Source organism: Podarcis liolepis, assembly GCF_965112155.1.
Source record: "Podarcis liolepis genome assembly, chromosome: 5".
Lineage (NCBI taxonomy): Eukaryota > Metazoa > Chordata > Lepidosauria > Squamata > Lacertidae > Podarcis > Podarcis liolepis.
Window position 1 is genome coordinate 81,363,468 of NC_139556.1, and position 20,576 is coordinate 81,384,043.

At 43.5% G+C, this 20,576-nt stretch overlaps 1 protein-coding gene and 1 long non-coding RNA gene across 3 annotated transcripts; both read right to left on the reverse strand.

Moving 5' to 3' along the window:
* Positions 1-3,693: 3,693 nt before the first annotated feature.
* Positions 3,694-19,531, reverse strand: LOC310707399 (protein C3orf33). 2 transcript variants are annotated; one of them, XM_083504576.1, is made up of 6 exons: positions 19,323-19,531; positions 15,880-15,939; positions 10,869-10,901; positions 8,631-8,784; positions 6,248-6,408; positions 3,694-5,444 (listed from the first exon to the last, which is right to left on the reverse strand). In XM_083504576.1, exons 1-6 carry the CDS (start codon positions 19,509-19,511, stop codon positions 5,178-5,180), a joined length of 864 nt encoding a protein of 287 aa, XP_083360702.1. In that variant the 5' UTR covers positions 19,512-19,531; the 3' UTR covers positions 3,694-5,177. The 2 variants fall into 2 exon arrangements, with proteins under 2 accessions (XP_083360702.1, XP_083360703.1); XM_083504577.1 differs by lacking the exon at positions 10,869-10,901.
* LOC310707569 lies at positions 6,990-8,617 on the reverse strand. Its single transcript, XR_014526589.1, has 2 exons — positions 8,236-8,617; positions 6,990-8,020 (listed from the first exon to the last, which is right to left on the reverse strand). It is a non-coding gene; the product is annotated as an uncharacterized lncRNA (long non-coding RNA).
* Positions 19,532-20,576: the final 1,045 nt, after the last annotated feature.

A 20,576-nucleotide genomic window follows, 5' to 3' on the forward strand; every position in this document is an offset into this window, starting at 1 on the left:
GGTGTAAAGTGGATTTATTTTCAACTATGTGCTCTAAGCAAATTGGTACATATAATAAGCAGAGTAAGAGCCTCTTTCCCCACCTAAAGGAAATCTATCAGGCATGCTACATCGCAAAACAGAATGCTGCAAGCATTCTGAAGCACTGCCTCCCCCTTCCTTTTATTAATTAGCTATGTTTCCTTTCACAGCTGTCCTTTCCCCCCTCTACTCTGACTGAAGTTCACCACTATAACCCCTTACATGGATTTCGGAATCATCAGCTGACAAGTTTCCAAGCATTACTCCCTCATCAGTAGGACTAGAAACTTGGGTTTTTCAAAACGACTCGAGTCTCGACAATGGTTTCATTCAATATTCCACTTACCAGAAGAGGCAAACATGTTTCTAGCTAGAAGCTTGGAAGTATTACGTCCACTAGCCACTGAGGCCACCATGAAGGGATTCATCGCATTCCCAGACTTTTAACAGCAGGGTTTCTGCAGTCATGCTGTTTTTCCAGGACTCTTTACTATCTTCCCCCCAGCAATGAATCTTCACTAAATCACTGAAGATGCTGCTGCACAATAAAAATAGATGTTGATGAACTCTCCAGAGTTCCCCAATTCAGTTTCCCCACCTGGTTGCCACAAAGTTACTTGTTTCTACCCTTGTTATATCCAAAATGCACAGGGAAAGGCTGTGCAGGTTTCCAAGCATAGCACAAAGAAACTCTTCCCCAAACTGATATTTAATAAAAGCTTGACTAAAAGAGGGCAGCAACTGTAAAATACATTATTTCTAAAGTTTAGGCTAGTTTCATTTGTGCTCTTCCTCAAGTCCTCTAAACCACACCTGGAATACCATGTCCAGTTCTGGACACCACAATTTAAGAAGGATGTTGATGTCCTAGGCTCTGTGGTTTAACCCACAGTGCCACCCACGTCCCTTTACACTACTAGCCAGCAAACCTTTACAGTACTAGCCAGCAAACCTGCTTCTCCGCTGTCTTTCAGCTGGTGGGAGAGCGTGGGGGTGGGGGTGATATGTGTGCTTTCCCAAATTAATTTTAGAACACAACTGCACTCTGAGAGACATTAGTGATAGATTGAGTTCAGCATCTCTTTCAATGCCAAGCTATTAATTCTAAAGATTGCTTGACAAAAAAATACACACGTACATACAGTGTGTTTAAACAGTGGCGTCGTTTTCAGAAAGGAACAAAACCTGACTGCCAGCAACAGCCCAACCTTCCCCAGATATCTGCTCTCAATATGGTTTTGGACTCCCGACTCTCATCAGACCCAGCCAGCATGGCCAATAGGGATGATGGGATTTGTAGTCCGGAACATCTAAAAGATGCCAGGTTAAGCAAGGATGGTCTACTGAGTGTGGGAACAGATGCTGGAAGTAGCCTACAGAGATGCAAACTGATAGCATTGTTGGCCAACACAAGACTACCAGAAGCAAGGCTTGAACCTTCCTTCCCTCTCCGCAGTCACTGCTCATCAGTCAAAATTGCCTTGTAGCATGAGGAGTGATCCTTGAGCTATTAGTAGAAATTGACTGAAGTGTTACTAGCAAATATAACAGAAGTGGAAGTTAGTCTTACGTAGAGACAAGATGTTTGGTGCCAAAAGCAGCCAAGCCATTTAAAATTCATTTTCAAAAGTTACATCTTGAAACATTCAAACGACGTATATTTTTAGGTTGTTCTCTAATATTGCTGGTAGGTAATGAAAGAAATGCACATGACATTTATTTTCTTCTTCTTTAAATAACTCAAACCTGTAGGTGAAAACCTACAGGTGAAACTCCTACAGGGACACGGGTGGCGCAGGGACGCGGATGGCGTTGTAGGTTAAACCACAGAGCCTAGGGCTTGCTGATCAGAAGATCGGCAGTTCGAATCCCTGCGACGGGGTGAGCTCCCGTTGCTCGGTCCCTGCTCCTGCCAACCTAGCAGTTCAAAAGCATGTCAAAGTGCAAGTAGATAAATAGATACCGCTACGGTGGGAAGGTAAACGGTGTTTCCGTGCGCTGCTCTGGTTCGCCAGAAGCAGCTTAGTCATGCTGGCCACATGACCCAGAAGCTGTACGCCAGCTCTCTTGGCCAATAAAGCGAGATGAGCGCCGCAACTCCAGAGTCGGCCACGACTGGACCTAATGGTCAGGGGTCCCTTTACCCTTTACCTTACAGGTGAAATGCTTGCAAAAACGACAACAACAACACAAATACTTAAAGTTTATCCACATCTGCCCAAAATTCCATTACTGTAATATAGAAGGACAAATTTATTCAATGCAAAAAAAGAAAAAAAGAAAAAATTGGGCTGGGGAGGGGAAACACAGAACAGAATATGGCATTATTTCTGACATAAGTAGCAAAAAACAGTGAGCCTTGGCTCTGATCCAGAAATGCTACACAACAGAACTACTCGGTGTTATCAGTTCTGATTGAATTTTGGGAGCAGAGTTGTGGGGGGGGGGGGGGGGAGAAGAAGGGAAAGGAAACTCCCGGCTTTGAATACCCTGCCCCCAGCTGCACTCCTACCCCTTCCTTATTGGGAAAGCCCAGCTTCTGTTGAAAGACAGCTCAGGTCTTCATCAGGAGCTGAGGTGACACAACAGAACTGCAGAACCTTACAAAGTGTTGGTGCTGACCTTTAAAGCCGTAAACAGCCTCAGTCCAGTATATCTGAAGGAGCGTCTCCACCCCCATCATTCTACCCAGACACTGAGGTCCAGCGCCGAGGGCCTTCTGGCGGTTCCCTCAGAGAGAAGCCAAGCTACAGAGGGCCTTCTCGGTAGTGGCGCCCTCCCTGTGGAACGCCCTCCCACCAGATGTCAAAGAGAACAACAGCTACCAGAGTTTTAGAACAACAGCTACCAGACTTTGAGAAGACATCTGAAGGCAGCCCTGTTTAGGGAAGCTTTTAATGTTTGATGTATTATATTACAGTATTTTAATATTTTGTTGGAAGCCGCCCAGAGTGGCTGGGGAAGCCCAATCAGATGGGCGGGGTATAAATTAATTCTTCTTATTCTTATTATTACATACTGCACGGATGCATATTTTCATTCGTTCTTTCATACTGCATGGGTGTTTTGCAATCGGCACAGCTGCTGCAATGAAAAGCCTAGTTTTGGGTTTGCTGAGAGGCGTGGAGGGGTGGAGGAACAGCCTCTGCAGTGCCTTAAAAAAATATACTAAAAAGGCATTGTGGCAGAGCCAAGGACTGTCCAGGAAGGACATGATTATTGTTCAGTGCAGTTAGCAAGCCCCTCGCCAAGACCCCCTCTTTCCAATTTAATGCCTCTTAGCTGAGAAAGGATCCAGCTCAATTCCTCAACTCCTTCTCCATTCTTCTGTTGATACACCCATGCACATCGTACTAATTATTAGGAGTCATAAACAATAATGACAGTCTCAGGTAATATGGCACTGCCTATTGATTTATCCTTTCGACAAGACATGAGGGACGGTCCTGAGATGCAGGCTCACAAAAAGGGCTTCCCTCACTGTTGGCAACCACAAAATATGTGTGTGCACCAAGGGCCATCTGTCATAGCCAGTAACAGATGCTCTGTGCACATACAAACCACATATTTAGTTGTGATGCTTTCAGCTATACGGCTAAGGAAAATGATATTAGGGAACTTCCAAGAGAGGAAAAGGTCACTTCATTTGTTCAAGGTATAGAAATACGTAACTAAGTATGTTAAGCTTTTAATGACTATATATATGACATACTCCTTTTAAGGGAGCAATTTTCAAAAATTATACAGGACAACAGGAGAAATACTATGTTTAATCCTCCGTGTACAATATTATCATATTCTAGATTGTTTAGCAAGATTATTAAAACAGTAGCCTTATCATCGGGCCGCCAAATTCTAGCTAAGCAGATAAATTAAATGGTTCAGAACAAACAGGCATACATAATGTTCCACCAAAGTAAACATGAGTCAAGTGCTCAGATCTTATGATCATCAATCAGGTCAATTAATCTTGGCAGGAATACATAACGAAGGTCATACAGGAATGAAATTTCCATTTCAACTGGCACTGCAACCTTAGAAAGCAGTTCAAAAGCCATGTAAGCAGTGTCCCTTTTAAATCTGTTCAGCTCCTATGGAACCAACCAAGGCCTAACTGACGCAAGCCACAACTATGTGCAGTGGTTTGTAATGCTGTCGTGTAGGCACTGCTCAGTAGAGGGTGTGAAGCTGTTCATGAGAAGCTGTTTCCCCACACGGTTCGGTGGATTTCAGCCAATCACAACTCACATAGATAGCACAGAACATGGCGCAGTACCCCACGCATCAGTTGCATTAGAACCAAACCTCAGAATACAACCAGAATCAAGTGAAAGCAACTTCTTCTAGAACAGTCCTGGTATACTCCCAGAACCAAAAACCAAGAACTGCGATTCCGAATTTTAAAGCTTGTGCATGGTGCAATGTATGACACCGTACACTTGTAATATCCCTGGGAACAGAGACTACGGAACCCACCGGTGGCAAATGCCCACGTTTTCAGTTGATGGCAGCACCAATGTCAAATTGCATCAGTTTACAGGAAAGGTGCTGTGCTCATGCTGATGCCGTGAACTAAATTTACCCCAAAAGAGCATTTAGGAATTCAAGTTACTGTTCAGTACATTACCACCTCATCACAGGCTGATGCAGCAGAAGAAATCAGCACTAGCTGATTAAGAACGGTGGTTCCCAATCCTGGGAACTGAGCCTATATACCACTCACAACCTCACAGGAGAAAAAAGGCTTCTCCACTCTGTCTACTGCCTAATTCAGGTGCTCCACAATTAGGGAAGGACTGACAGCAACCACATGCATGGATGAGACATACCCCAGTTAATTAAAGTAGTTCCGTCCATAAAGCAAGCTTTCAGTTTTATTCTCTTGCTGGAATGTTACGTGGCCTAGATTTGGGTCTCTGTTTTTATACTTTTGGTTAACTTACATCTGAATTAAACTAATATCTGAATATGCTATGTGCATCTATCTCCTCCAGAAACATGTTCTGTGATGTTTTCGTTTTCTTCCCCTAAGGCAGAAGCCACCAACAGAAGGCCAGGCATTAGTTGTGATATTCTGACAGGAGGAAAATACAGTGTTGCATCCTTCTCCATCTGGTGTGTGTGTGCGTTCTTCCTCCTCGACAAACCCCTCGATTTTAGAGGCGGATGCTTAGCCATGTTGCAAATTGTTTTAACTTCTGCATGTATCTGTTGTTTCTTATACGCTCTTTCAGCTTCTCAACTAACGTTTCTTCTTTCCAGATTCCTTTATTTTTCCTCACGGCTTTCAATTCAGCTCGAAGGAGCCTCTTGTGGAGTTTCCAATATATCCGGGATTCGTGAGCTAGTCCGTCAATACGGACTGTCTTGCCAAGCCCTCGTCTCAGGATTTCTTCATTTAGGCAGATACTGGAAAATCTACCCTGTTCGGAATAGACATCGATAGCGCTGTTGAGTGTCTTACACAAGAATTACAGAAAACAACAGCCACATTAAAGGTAAAGGGACCCCTGACCATTAGGTCCAGTCGTGGCCAACTCTGGGGTTGCGCGCTCATCTCGCTTTATTGGCCAAGGGAGCCGGCGTACAGCTTCCGAGTCATGTGGCCAGCATGACTAAGCCGCTTCTGGCGAACCAGAGCAGCACACGGAAACACCGTTTACCTTCCTGCCAGAGTGGTATCTATTTATCTACTTGCACTTTGATGTGCTTTCGAACTGCTAGGTTGGCAGGAGCTGGAACCAAGTAACGGGAGCTCACCCTGTCACGGGGATTCGAACCGCCAACCTTCTGACCGGCAAATCCTAGGCTCTGTGGTTTAACCCACAGTGCCACCCACCTTAAAAATATTAAATATGCAGAGATTAAGGCTGTAACTCTATGCATTTTTGCTTGGCAATAAGTCCCAGTGAACACAGAGGGTCTTGAGTATTAGATAGGTAGCCGTGTTGGTCTGCCATAGTCAAAATAAAAAATTCCTTCCAGTAGCACCTTAAAGACCAACTAAGTTAGTTCTTGGTATGAGCTTTCGTGTGCATGCACACTTCTTCAGATACACTGTGTATCTGAAGAAGTGTGCATGCACACGAAAGCTCATACCAAGAACTAACTTAGTTGGTCTTTAAGGTGCTACTGGAAGGAATTTTTTATTTGGTCTTGAGTATATATGCTTAGGATTAGGTTCCATGGATGCATATCCATTCCCCCTGCCCCCATTTTTATTTACCTTACTTACTACCACAAGGCAATCAAGCGCTGAGTCCTTCCTTCCCAGAAGTTGGAACCACATCATCTGTGGGGGTTTTACCTCTTCTTTCAACCAGACCGTGCCATCTGGTGTTAGCTCCACACCAGCAAGTCTGATCAGCAATAAACCATCTGAATTCCCTAAGGATGCATGCACAATAACATTGTTTAATTACAACATTATCAGAGACACTTTGTTGGCTTAATAAATCTAAGCAGCTGGGGTTCTGATCTGCTAGGTTTACATGGAAAATTTCGCAGCTTGAGTGAATATTCTTGGTTTTACAGCTAGAACTGTGGGTTTTGGGGGCTTTTTTTTTTTAAGTTAACATTTGCCATAGGCTGAAAGAGCCAAAGCTACTTCAGAAATCATTTGCCTTGTAATATTTCCAATATTCTCCATTATTATGGGATTAATGTGGACTCCCTACCAAATTTTGCCTCTAACAGAGTCAAGCAACTCATTAAAGAAAAAATTTATTTGGACTTTAAACGGAGGGACCTTCATTCACTTTTCCAGATGGCATACACATCCTGATATCCAATATATAAAACATCTTTGGGGATGGAGCAATACTTTATTAATCTCATGCTGGGAACACTTAGAAAAGTATTTAGAGCTTTGTGTTCTCAGTGCATGCCCTCTGCATATCTAATGGGAAGATTTAATAACAAAGACTTTGCATCTGTGAGTCGGGAAATGTGGAGGACATTGAACCCTATTTGTTACAGTGCCCTTTATATACATCCCCTAGAAAAAAATTCCTCGACTACATCCTTTGCTCTCTTTCAAACCCACCTCCCCTTGAGAAAATCTCTATTTTGCTGGCTGGCAATAACGTATTTCTTACTGCACTGGTTGCAAACTTTGCCTTGGCTGCAAGTAAGTTGAGAGCTAGGCACCAAGACAAGTATCATAAGGGGAAGTGTGAGAAGTGGAGTGCTTAACTTATGCAGGTGTGATTTTTGCATTTTTGTATGTTTGCTTTGCTGTTGTTGTTCAGTTTTAAATCAATTATTTGTATTCTATGCATTGTGACGGCTTATAGCTTTTAGCAATGAAGATTTCATTCATTCATATTTCCAATGATGTGGAATATAATAACCTTCCATCACCAGAGACCAACTGTGCTGTACGGCTTTCTGTATCAAAAGTGGCCGGGATACAGGCATGAAAAAGGAAAACATATTTTGACGTTGCTTATTTAAATGGTATAGGCTATACACCTGTGCTGTGCACCTGACAGAACAACACTTGAGGAACGTAAATAACATAGACAACCCTTGTAAATAATCTCCTGTAAGGAGTGACAGTTAACCTTAGTCCCACAGCATGTGTTTCCAAGGCGTGCAGAAGGCTTGAGAAAATAAGAAGTATGTGCTTCAAATTTTATACTATAAGTACAAGCTGCTCAAGCTGTAACGTGTGAAGTAGTCCTCGTTTAGAAAATGTTCACTCTATAGCTAGGATAGGATGGGTTACACTTGAAAAATACTAGGCCCTCTGTCTTTGAAGTAGGAAAACAGTCAACGATGCAGTTATTTTCATCTGTGCGACACTGTTATGGAAATACAATGTTATCTCTACATCAAGCCTTGCAGAAGTAAGAAGGGAGAACATGGTAGGTACAATAGTTCTAGAATTCCAGAATCACTACGCTTAAGAATTACTTTTAGCCCAAGGGCTTAGTTATGCTCAGCTCAGTAAGATTTTTGCTACCTTTTACTTGAACAGTAGACCCCAAGCAAATGGCTTTTGAAATTCTCCTCAGTTGTATCTCATGTAGCATGGGGGGAAAGCAACCCTGAATTGCCTCTGAGTTAAGTGGAACAAGTTGTGCAACACTTTGGGTCCTTGCTATTCTATTTTCACTTTGCTGGATTTCATTTCCCATGGATTTCTCAAAGAGATTAAGCCAGCAATCCTAACCCCACTTCCCTGAGAGCAAGTCTCATTGAATTAAATACGTAGCTAGGATTACAGTTAAAGCACTCAAATTCTTTTGCAATGTCTAAGCACATATTGTATTTGCTTTGCGTATGCATTTTCTGGGGATTCCATTCAATGATACCAGGCAGATTGGGATATTATTAGGTATCAAAACCAAAAAGGACTCTTGTGGCATAAGCTTTCCTGGAATAAACTCCTTTTCAAAAAATGCATGAAGTGTTATTCTGAGTTTGTACATACATACCTACATGATTGGGGTGGTGGAATTGTGTGGAAGGGTGAGGTCAGGACAAAATGAGAGGAAAGGTACAGACTGTGACATTCATGCTATTAACAGTATCAAGTTTGCAGATAGTTAAATAATGTTTAACTTGGCCACTATGGGCTCACGCATGTCTTTCATCCTACTTACATCTTCTCTGCAAAGATGAAATGATTGGAAGGGTAATGGGAACATGTTCAATTTCCAATCCTCGTTCACTTATTCGGTGCAACCGTCCCCGCAACTTAACGTTCTTCTCTATAAATTCCACTGGTATTTCCATAGCAGTTGTGAATTTGGTTGTCTTTTCATGAAAAAAGGAAAGAGACAGGGGAGAGGGAATAAAAAAATGAAGAACTTGTAATGTCCGGATAGATCTCTGTAATCATTTAATTCACATAACAAGATACCAGCAAATGTTTCCAAGCTAGAACCCGTTACAGGTATCACTCAATGGCAAGTTGTCATTCTATAAACCTATTCTATGAAGCAGTTTAAGACTCTGTGATCCACATATCACAACTCACCTTCAAGCCCCTGACATAGAATGGGCTATACATTGAAACAATTGAAGAAAATCAGGCCTTACGAGAAAATATATGTGTATATCTCTCCCCTTCTTCTTCTTTTTACTTAAGAGCTGTTTCACACATTATGGGCTGCCGATGAGTGCACATTCAACAAAGGAGACCAACCCCTCACAGTTCCCTTCTGAATATTATCTGTGTGAGACATGGGCTTGCAAACACGCTTGTTGCATTTTACCATTTTAAAGTATATTCCTGGGACATTTCAAAATTTAACGTATGATGTTGCCCTATAGACATCCTACTAGCAACGTGCTACTAGCAACTTTGGCACATTTCCCTCAATGGGATCAGGTCCTCAGCCTCAACTCATCTCAGAAGGAAAAGGAGCCAGGTTTTGGGGGGTGGGGAGGGGAAGAGAAGTGTGGACGGTGGATGCCCACCTCTGAAAAAGCAGTACGGATGTAGGAGAAGCTGGTAAATGGATCAGGGCCCAGCAGAGTAACTAGAGTTTACCACCAGAATGGTCTTTTGCTATGTTGCTCATATCACATCTGGCTTCTATTACTGAGGAGGTCAAGCCACCAGGAATTAATTTATTACCCAATCCTTCTCTCCTGTTGTCCTGCAAGGTCTCTTCACAGAAACAGAAGACCTTGCAAACAACATCCGAAGGTTCTGTAAATAAACATAATGAAACAAGTCTGCTTATTGCGCTTAGTGTGGCTTTCCAAAAGCAACTGACATGACATATTCTTAACATGGAAAATATTCCAGTGAAACCATGTTTGGCCACAGAAACTGCACAGCACTGACTAATTTAAAATTTAAAACATAGCAAGACCTGCTCAGACACTGAAGCCGACTCCTAGGCTACATCTCAACTAGACAAGTTGCATATAAAAACAAAGGGATGCAGGTGGTGTGGTGTTCTAAACCACTGAGCCTCTTGGGTCAGCAGTTCAAATCCCTGCTCCCGTTGCTCTGTCCCAGCTTCTGCCAACCTAGCAGTTCGAAAGCACACCAGCACAAGTCAATAAATAGGTACCGCTGTGGCGGGAAGGTAAACAGCATTTCTATGCACTCTGGCTTCCGTCACAGTGTTCCGTTGCGCCAGAAGCAGTTCGGTCATGCTGGCCACATGACCTGGAAAGCTGTCTGTGAACAAAAGCCAGGCCCCTCGGTCTGAAAGCGAGATGAGCGTCACAACCCCATAGTCACCTTTGACTGGACTTAACCATCCAGTGATCATTTACCTTTTACCTTTTAAAAACAAAGCCCACCCTCTGGCTTGCAAGATACAAAATGTAATTCAAAGCAAGGGCAGAGGAGGGGAACGGTAAAGGTGGAAGACTGAGTTGGAGAAAGATGGTGAGCAGCCAAGTTTTGAAGGAGGTGTTTAAATGCAACAACAGGAGCCAGATGGATGGCAGGAGGCAAAGCGTTCCAATGGCAAAGAGGGAGGATAGTCAATGAAGTGGTAATGTGTCTCTCACATTGCCATTATCTGTTCTTTTACTCCCTGCCAACCTACTACTCATGGTATTGCTGCTACTATTAATATTGCTACTGCTTCACACATGCCACTTTTCTGCACTGGCCCTTGCACACAGCCACTCACTATATCACCAGCCTGAGATGACAGCTCCTGAAAAGAAGAAATCAGGGGCCTGTCAATTTGGTCTTCAGAAATCCCAGTGGGCACATTGTGACATTTGAATCTTGATTGCTTATGGGCCCGTCACTAATTGAACACATGAAACAAATTGCATACACACACACACACACACACACACACACACACACGAGGTATCCCGTTCTCCATCTGGGAAGGAGAGGGTGTACCAACAGTATAAGACACCTTTTCTAAAGCAATGTATCTCATCAGATAGTTCTGCGAATAAAACAAAATTCATGTGAAGGCAGATTTTTTAAAAAAAAAATCACACAGTGATGCTACTGTCCATCTCATCTGTAAATTACGAACCCCCATTTGAACAATATAGGTTTCCACACTGTCAAGAAAATGATTCATATACTCATAGGAGGAGATCAACATAGATCGCAAAGTGGAAAACTGCCCAGGAAAGTCAATATTTATTTGCCATGTGCCGGAAGACCCATACAGGTACTGGCAAAGGAAATCAAACATAATTTAAGAGAAACATCCTGAGTGATTTGGGGAGAGAGAAACAACGCAACATAAAATAGCAATGGAAGGTTAATAGAACGCATATAAAAGCAGCTGTTTTTACACAGAACATAGTCCTGAACAAAGTAGCTAATATCCTAGTGATTTACATCCTTAAAGAAGTGAAGCTTGATTTGGGCCATCAAGCAATTGTTACAATACAGCCTTTCCACGTCAGTTTTCCTCATTTGCTTGCTTAACAAATAAGGATTTGGCTGGGAAATAGCCAAATATGTTTTGTCTGTGAAATACGTGACTAGCCTGGGACACAAACAGAGCCTTGAAACACTAATGCCCAACTAGTCTATTGCGTTTCAAGGAAACACATGAGGCTGTTTTCCAGCCAATCTCTCAAAAAAGGTTTGTAGGGGAAAGTAACACGTGAAAAAGCTGTCCCAAATTATGTGAAAAAAACAAGAAATGCCTCCCAGATATTCCGGTTGAAATCTGATTATTTTATAATAATCTTTATTGCGGTCCAACAACCCATAACATGGATTCAGAATAAAATACAGATTCATACAGACAAACCCCCAGGGAAGGGAGACGGAAGCGTTATTTGTTTAGTCATGGGTATGTTGATCTTTGATTCGTATGACTACTGAAAGAAACTTTGCCACGGCCACTGTGATATCATTGGACTTGTCATCCAGAAGATATTTGATATGGTAGGCTTCAGATTGACCCGGCCGATTTGCCAATAGTGGTTTAATCAATAGTTCCCTAGCTTGATCATATTGTCCGCAACGCAATAAAATATGCCTCATGCAGTCAACAGATCCTATCTTGATAAGGGATACCTCTCAGTCTGCCGTTTAACACTTCTAATGGGAATACATTTAATCTGGCTTTGGTGAAAAGATGCTGATATGTTGGTACAGACAAATTTCTAAGATATGCAGGTGTCTGGAACTCAAACCCATAGTGAATTCCTACTGCTAATGGGCCACAGATAACATGAGATTGAGATCGGAGATCACTATGTGATATGTCCCAGAGCCTTTGCCTCAGAGGTATCAAAGCCCAGATGGGTATCAAAGCCCAGATGGTACAGGAGAGAAGGTGGAATACCAATTGAAGCGGCTTTTCTAACCATAATTTTCATCCATGAGCTGGTAAACTCATTGTTTAGGTATGGAAGTAACCCCTTCCCTAGGCCAAAGACTGAGATCTCGAGCCAGTATCTCAGGGCAGCCCACCAAGCTTTAGTTGATAGAGGACATTCACCTGTTTCTGAAAATAGTATTGCATTTGGAACACAATTTGGAACTTGTAGGAGGGACCGGAGAAACTTTGCATGGAAGCCATCGAACCTGGAGAATGAGCCATTGAACCAGACATTTGAGGCATAGAGGAGTTGAGAGACAGAGGTTGCATTAAATACCTTAAGGGCTGATGGAACATAATGGCCTCTCCTTGTATAAAAGAATAGTATAGCCAGTTTGCTTACCTCTGCCTTTTGATAGGCGGTTTACCAATGAAGTTTCCAGGACTTGGAATGATGAAATAGAAGCCCTAGGTACTGGAAGAATTTGGTCTGCTCTAGTTTGTGACCGTCCAGTACCTATTTACTCGGAGACAATCTCTTCTCAAACACCAGGACTTTTGATTTTTCATAATTGATGGGTAACCCATTACCAGAGCAGTAGTCTGAGAATTTCCTTAGTTGGTAGTTCAGGCCAGGTCTGGGTTGGGAGAGAATGGCTGCATCCTCCGCATACAACAAGAAAGGGGTCTTTCTCGTCCCTATTTTTGGAAGATGGTCATCAGGGTCCATTAAGCTTGCCTCTAAGTCATTCAGAAACAAACTGAACAAAGTGGGAGCCAAAATACATCCCTGTCTCACTCCCCTGTCCATATCAATACAGTCCAAGAGCTGGCCCTGCAACCCACACCTAACCTGCAAATTGCTTCCACAGTACAGGGCTTTTATAAGCTATAGGAGACGTTTATCCTTCAGTACTAGATGTACCGGTAATTTGGACCATAGTTGGAATCTGGTGATGGAGTCAAAGGCAGATTTCAGGTCCATAAAGGCCACAAAGAGTTTTCCCTGTAGAGGTCTAGTGTACTTCTCGGCTAGGAGGGAGAGCATTAGACAGTGGTCTGATGTTGAGTGGCTCTCGCGGAAAGCTGCCTGAGCTTCAGATAGTATATTATAGTCATTTAGAAAAGTTGTCAGTTTGTTACAGAGAAAGCGGGCATACAGCTTTCCTATAGTTGAAAGCAGACTGATTGGCCTATAATTAGAAGGCACGTTTGGCTGGCCTCTCTTAAAGATTGGGACTACTTGTCACGGAACGGACAGGGAACGCCCTTGGGTGAAGGGAAGCGGGAGTATCAGAGCAGGGACAAGTCAGACGGGGAAAACAGGGAAATGACAGACAAGCAGGGGAGGAGAAAGCGGAGAGCAGTCAAGTGGTGTCAGGGCTCTGCGATGCTAGAGAGCCCTGCCACCAAGCAGGGAGTTCAGAATGGGAAGCGGTGCCTTCAGCACAGGCGAGCAGAGTTAAAATGCAGGGATCAAAGACATCTCGTGAGATTCTCACGTCTGCTGTGTTGGAGAAGGAGCTGAAGGAAGCCACTCCCCGAATGTAACTCATCGGATTCAGACGCATGATTTGGAACTGTAGCTGTTTGTACATATGTAAATAAAGAACTGTACAGTGGTACCTCGGGTTACATACGCTTCAGGTTACATACACTTCAGGTTACAGACTCCGCTAACCCAGAAACAGTTACGAACTTTGCTTCAGGATGAGAACAGAAATCGTGCTCCGGCAGCGCGGCAGCAGGCCCTATTAGCTAAAGTGGTGCTTCAGGTTAAGAACAGTTTCAGGTTAAGAACAGACCTCCGGAGCGAATTAAGTACCTAACCCGAGGTACAACTGTAAATATCTCTCTGAGTGAGCAGAGGGTGTTAACTGTGAAGAGTGGACACCACCTTGACACTACTATTGCATGTTGCCAGCTAGACAGTACTTTGCCCGAGTTTTTTGCTATAGTAAAAAGTGCCGCCAGAAGAGGAGCCCACCAGTGCTGATTTGATATGATCAATTCAACTGAGATAAAGCCATTTCCCGGGGCCTTACCACTCTTCAGGTTCCCAATTAATTTATTCCACTGTAACCGGGCTCCATTGTGGGAGCAGTGACAGTTCTGCCGAATCTTCATCATAAAAACTGGCGGGGAGATTTGAATTTTCCGTGAATATATTTCTAAAATTGTTCTCCCGTACCTAAACTGGAAGGGGACATGGGTGGCGCTGTGGGTTAAACCACAGAGCCTAGGACTTGCCGATCAGAAGGTCGGCGGTTCAAATCCCCATGACGGGGTGAGCTCCTGTTGTTCAGTCCCTGCTCCTGCCAACCTAGCAGTTCGAAAGCACATCAAAGTGCAAGTAGATAAATAGATACTGCTCCGGCGGGAAGGTAAACGGCGTTTCCGTGCGCTGCTCTGGTTTGCCAGAAGCGGCTTAGTCATGCTGGCCACATGACCCGGAAGCTGTACGCTGGCTCCCTCGGCCAATAAAGCGAGATGAGCGCCACAACCCCAGAGTCGGCCACGACTGGACCTAATGATCAGGGGTCTCTCTACCTTTACCTTACCTCAGTTGGAATGGCACAGATAGGGGCTGGGGAGCTATTGCTCAGGAAACCGGAGACCAGTTTCGGGAGGGTTTTGTTTCGTTGTTTAGTGAGGCATTCAGTAAGAGAGACCAGGAGTTTTGTTCAGACTGCCTTTTTTTTTTTTTTGAAGCTAAAAGGCCTCTGTACTCTTTTTTTTAAATTTTGAAATAGGTTGGGGGTAAATAGTTTAGGCCAGTGTTTCTATAGAGCTACAAGTGAGAGCAGGGTGGAGATCAAAGGTGGCGAACTACCCCAGAAGGAACACAATGTATCTCTCGCCAGAGGTATGACCCCTCCCCTAACAAAAAATAATTCCTAGCTTAAGGCAAACTGATATTTCATGCCTGTATCTAGGCCATATTCTAGGCCATTTTGATTAACTGAGAAACCGGAGCAGCTGGATGTCGTCTTTTCACAACAAACTGAACAGCCAAAATGTGGTGCACTGTTAAGTATAATTAAATATGTTAAATGAGACCCCCAAAGTCTTGTTTCTAAGAACAAGTGATGATGGGCTTTGACAGGTCTTCTTGTAGAGGCGGGGCCATGAGTGACAAGCCTGTTCCATGCATCAGCCAATCTTACCTAGTTGGCAATTACAACACTCCCTGAAGGATCTCAATGATTATGTGGATTGATATATGGAGAGATGCTCCTTAAACCTTTTAAAGTCCTAAGAGTGAAAAATCAACAAAGCTTGACAGTTCTGGGAAGGACTCTTAAGTCCTCTTCATTTCAATTGGCCCTTAGATAAAACCACCATTTTAACCGAGAGTAATTTATTTTATATTCTTTCTAGTTAGAAAACCGACTGCAGTGAATCTGCTTGTGTTTTCAAATTTCAGCTTACTCTAGGGATCAAGCAGGCTAGAGATCTAAATATTCTGTTAAAAGTACACTTCAGATTAAAAAGGCTCAATTACAGTAATAGACTTTGGCTAAAAATTACAGATAAGCAAGCAATTACTGCTCATTATTGAACTTGTGCTATGTGCAGCACCTAACCGCTTCAGGCAACTCATAAACATTATTAAATTCAATACATAACTTACCAATTTTACACTCTTTGCAAGTAAAATTACTCCAGCTATCGCCATTCCAGTGCTGATGTTCTGCAGAAAATAACATAATAAATTATTTTATAAATTGTTTAAGTCTCCACTACATGACTTTCATTTAACTGAAGCCAGAGCATGCTATCGTTATAAAGAGGAAAGCAAAAAATACATATCTGAGAGCAGCCACAGTTATGCGTCAGAAAGGTTTTCTGACTTAGGTTTCAGTTAATCTAGACAACAACAACAAAACTAAGTTTACAAAGGGATCTCAGATTTAGTTTTCTCTAAGCAATCCATTATTTAAAGAAAAAGTTAAATAAATAAAAGGAAAGTAAATGATACAAAATTTATAATTATTTTTGGGGCATCTGCTGAATTCATTATCTAGCAGCACAATCCTAACTGGGCCTATTCAGAAGTCTTCTTTAATTCCACATGGCTTACTCTTGGGATTGTATCCCCCTCTCCATAAAATTTATATACTACTTGGTAGTAAAAAGCAAACAAACCTCAAAGCGGCTTTAGAGTAGAGCTTGCTTTGGAGTAAATATGCATGGGATTGTGCTAAAATGCAAGTAACTGCAACCCCAAACCTCATTAAAATACTTGGGACTTCTAAGATGGAAGGGACTCCAAAGGTCATCTAGTTTAACCCCAGCAATTCAGGAATCACAGCTAAAGAATGCCTGGCAGATGGCCACTCAACCTCTGCTTAAAAATCTCCAATGAATGAGAGTCCACCACCTTCCAAGGAAATCCATTCCACTCTCAAAGCAGTTCTGATCATCAGAAATTCCTTCCTAACATTTACAGTAGTTGGAATCTTTTTTCTTGTAACTTGAATCCATTGGTTCATATCCTACCCTCTGGAACAGCAGAAAACAAGTTTGCTCCCTCTTCTATGCGACAACCTTTCAGATACTTGAAGATGGCTATCATATCATCTCTGTCTCCTCTTCTCCAGGCTAAGCATACCCAGTTTCAACCCTGGCAGAACTCTGTGGCGCCCCACTTCTCACTTGTTCCCAGGATGGCAAGGAACCACTACTGAAACATCTTTGGGTTATGAGTAAATATGCTTAGGAACGTATCTTGAACATGGCCATCATAGCATTGTGCACACTAAACTACAGATGATTGACATATTGAATTTGCTCAGAGATGTTGCCATTCTGAAACTGTTGCCCATCACAAATGAGCCAGTCATTTATAAATCTTAGAAAATATGTCATATTGAAAATCTATTTTGCCGATTTTTATTTGTTTGCTGGTTTTGACCCAGGTTCCGCAGGTAGCGCAGCAGAACCCAGAGGTCTCCCATCTGACTCCAAGAATGGCCTCTGGTAACAAGGAACACACTTTCATTATTTTGAACCTCAACCACTTTCACTTCCAACTTCCTCTCTCTCCAGAGTGTGAACAGCACTCCTTATGCAGCCAGCTTCATATGGGTCTATGCAAGCCTTTGCTGCTGTTCATGCCTTGCCCAAATCTCTGCTAGTGAGAGTGAGTCTAGGCGGGAAAAGCGGCAACTCAGTGAAATGAATTGCAATAGATTAATCCTCTAAATTTTATTTACGGCATGTGCATAAATTTTCATATGAGTATTCTGGGAAGCATAGATAGTAGCAAGCTTCCATCTTCTTAATTTTATTTTTAACACACCTTTATGCTCAGACTTTTCCTGATCATTAGTGCTAGATCTACTGCCCTAGATTTCTTGATCTCCTGATATTTGCATACTTGCATACTTCAATCCATTCTAAACACGCCTGTTAGGGAGCAGACCTCATAAACAGACTTCCTTCTGTGAATATGAGTGCAATTAGTCTGAGAATTCAGAAGTAGCTACAGTGGTACCTCGGGTTAAGAACTTATTTGTTCTGGAGGTCTGTTCTTAACCTGAAACTGTTCTTAACCTGAGGTACCACTTTAGCTAATGGGACCTCCTGCTGCTGCTGTGCCGCCACGCGATTTCTGTTCTCATCCTGAAGTAAAGTTCTATTTCTGGGTTAGCGGAGTCTGTAACCTGAAGCATCTGTAACCTGAAGCATCTGTAACCGGAGGTACTACTGTATTGCTTTTGTTTCAACCAAGCAAAATATCTCTTTACTGCAATGGCTTTTAGAACTTCAGCCTTGAAGCTGAAAACATTTTTCAAAAAGGTTGTGATATATGTGCTACCATAAACCTTAAAATGTGTTTTGTCTGAGGGAAAAGGACAACAAGTATTCAAGACCTTGTGCCCCTGAAGAATTTCCCTCTTGAGACCCCTTTATTCCAGCTGATGTGGTGTAAACCTCCAGTTTAGACAATTAATCAATTAAAAATATTTTGAACAGTTAAAAAGTTGCCTTAATTAAATTAAACCAAATAAAGCCTAAATCTCCTGTGGTCTTTTTAAAGTGTAATTGCAGCCACGGGGAAGGTCTTTTAAAAGTGTAAATGCAAGCACAATTTAGATCAGGGCTACAGACCTGGTAGGGACGCGGGTGGCGCTGGGGTCTAAACCACTGAGTCTAGCCCAGGCTTCCTCAAACTCAGCCCTCCAGATGTTTTGAGACTACAGTTCCCATCATCCCTGACCACTGGTCCTGCTAGCTAGGGATCATGGGAGTTGTAGGCCAAAAACATCTGGAGGGCCAAGTTTGAGGAAGCCTGGTCTAGGGCTTACCAATCGGAAGGTTGGCAGGCACGTCAAAGTGCAAGTCGATAAATAGGTACCGCTCCGGTGGGAAGGTAAACGCATTCACGACTGGACTTAACTGTCAGGGATCCTTTACCTTTTTTTACAGACCTGGTGGCTGTGGCATTCAGTCTTGTCTCCAGAACTATTTCCCAAGTCTGCATCACCCCCGTTCCCCAACTCCTCTTTGCCCCACACACTTTATACTTTGAAGGAAGGAGAACACCTTTACAAGTTAGTATTTCCAAACGTCTTTGGACTGCGGAGGAACATCGTTTGACTCCACGAAATCAAACCCTTCCCTCACAAGGAGGACCAAATGCATCCCTTTGTCCCCTCAGCCAGTGAAGCAAATTGTGCATGTGAGCAAAGGCAGAACCAAAATAGGCCAAAGAGGGGACTCCCATGTTCCCCCCTCGATCCGCACCCGGGTCCCTATTATAGCCTGGCGCAGCAGAGCTACAAAGCAGAACCTGTTCCCGTGCCTCCAGGGCACGCAATCAAGAAGGGAAAGAGCGCCTCTGAGCATATGTTTAGTGCCCATCCCCAACGATGTTGCGCGGCCACGACATATTTGAAGAAGCAGCAGGCATCCCGGGCTGCAGAAATTCAACATGCCCATTTATTGTCTTGGTCGCCGCCGTTCTGACCTCTTTTCGTTTCAGCCTATCCCCAAAGACCTAAGGGCGAAGGCAAGCAAGCGCGCCTTGCCGAGGCGCCAGCCGGCTCCCTCCCTCGCCACTGCTCCTACCCGGACAAGGGTGAGGTGCTCGTCCGCCCATGCCGAGAGGCGAGAGACGTAATTCGCCGGCTCCCCGCCTCGTTGCCCCGCCATGGCTGACCAGGCGCCGCCACTGCCTGCGCCTTCCTTTCCTCGGGCTTCCGTGCGCACCAGGGCGCAGCGCCGCTTGCCGGACACTTGCAGGAGTCGCGCCTTCATTGCTGTTGCTGCTGCAATAAAAAAGATGCAGTCGACGCCGGTGTTCTTCCTTCCTTCTCCTAGCTTCCCCTTCGTGGTTTGCCGTAAACTGATTACATCGCAGTCCTAACTAGGGCCAAATATAGTGGGGGGGGGGGGGGAGCGATTTTTATTTTTGTATCCAGTGCTGAAGTGTTGTTGTTTTTGTTTTTATTACGTATTTTGTGGTTTTATATCTTGATTCTATTCTGTGAACCGCCCTGAAACCCCCGTGTATAGGGCGGCATATAAATTCTATAAATTCAATTAATAATAATAATAATAATAATAATAATAATAATAATAATGTGACTTCAGCAACCCATTACCAATCTGTTGCAGCCTATCGTCAACACACGCATGGATTTGTAACACGTGTCTGAGCTTGGCTACCCAGAGCTTAAATATGACCTTTCACACCATGGGCGTGGGGAGTTGCCCTCCCCTAAATCAAGAGATATCAATAAAAATACTAAACTGTGGTTCTGCACCCCCTAACAAAAATCCTGGCTAAGCCAATGTTTCACACGCCCTTCCAAACACATGCATTTAAGAGAGGATCCTTTGGCAGAAACCTGCAATACAAAACTGTATGAATACAGGACGTAGCATTTTGCATTGGGATATGGGACAACACAGGAGAGGCGGGCAACCCTAGCTAACCATGTCTTCTCAGAACTACTGAATTTACCTGGTTGCTCCCAGGTAAGCCAGCTACGGCCCTATACACCTATTTGCCAGAAGAGGGAAGGGCAATGGCACTTCACAGGACTTATTTCTTGGGGAGGCATGGTTAGGGTTAATGGGGATGCTTAGGTGTTTGCAGGTATCAGTGAGGTATCAGTTGCAAAACTTAACAGACTGTTGGCTTGAAGCGGGCGAACGCAACGCAACCCCTGCAGCTGCTCAAAAAAAGCACGCGGCTCTTCACTTCCGGCCTCCAAAAGGCCGCTCTACCCCTCTCGGATCTTTTCCCGCCTCTCTGCCCTGCCTTTAAGCACCTCCTTTGAGAACCGGAAGCGAAGCTGCCGTTCCATCGAGCCCGCT

Bases quoted from the DNA above. Each gene is read 5' to 3' on its own strand.
- LOC310707399 (XM_083504576.1), bottom strand. From the start codon at position 19,511: ATGAAGGCGCGACTCCTGCAAGTGTCCGGCAAGCGGCGCTGCGCCCTG. The intron at 15,940-19,322 runs GTAGGAGCAGTG...TATTTTCTGCAG, and splicing joins AGCACCTCACCCTTGTCCGG to AACATCAGCACTGGAATGGC. The intron at 6,409-8,630 runs GTAAGTAGGATG...ATGCATCCTTAG, and splicing joins TTCATCTTTGCAGAGAAGAT to GGAATTCAGATGGTTTATTG.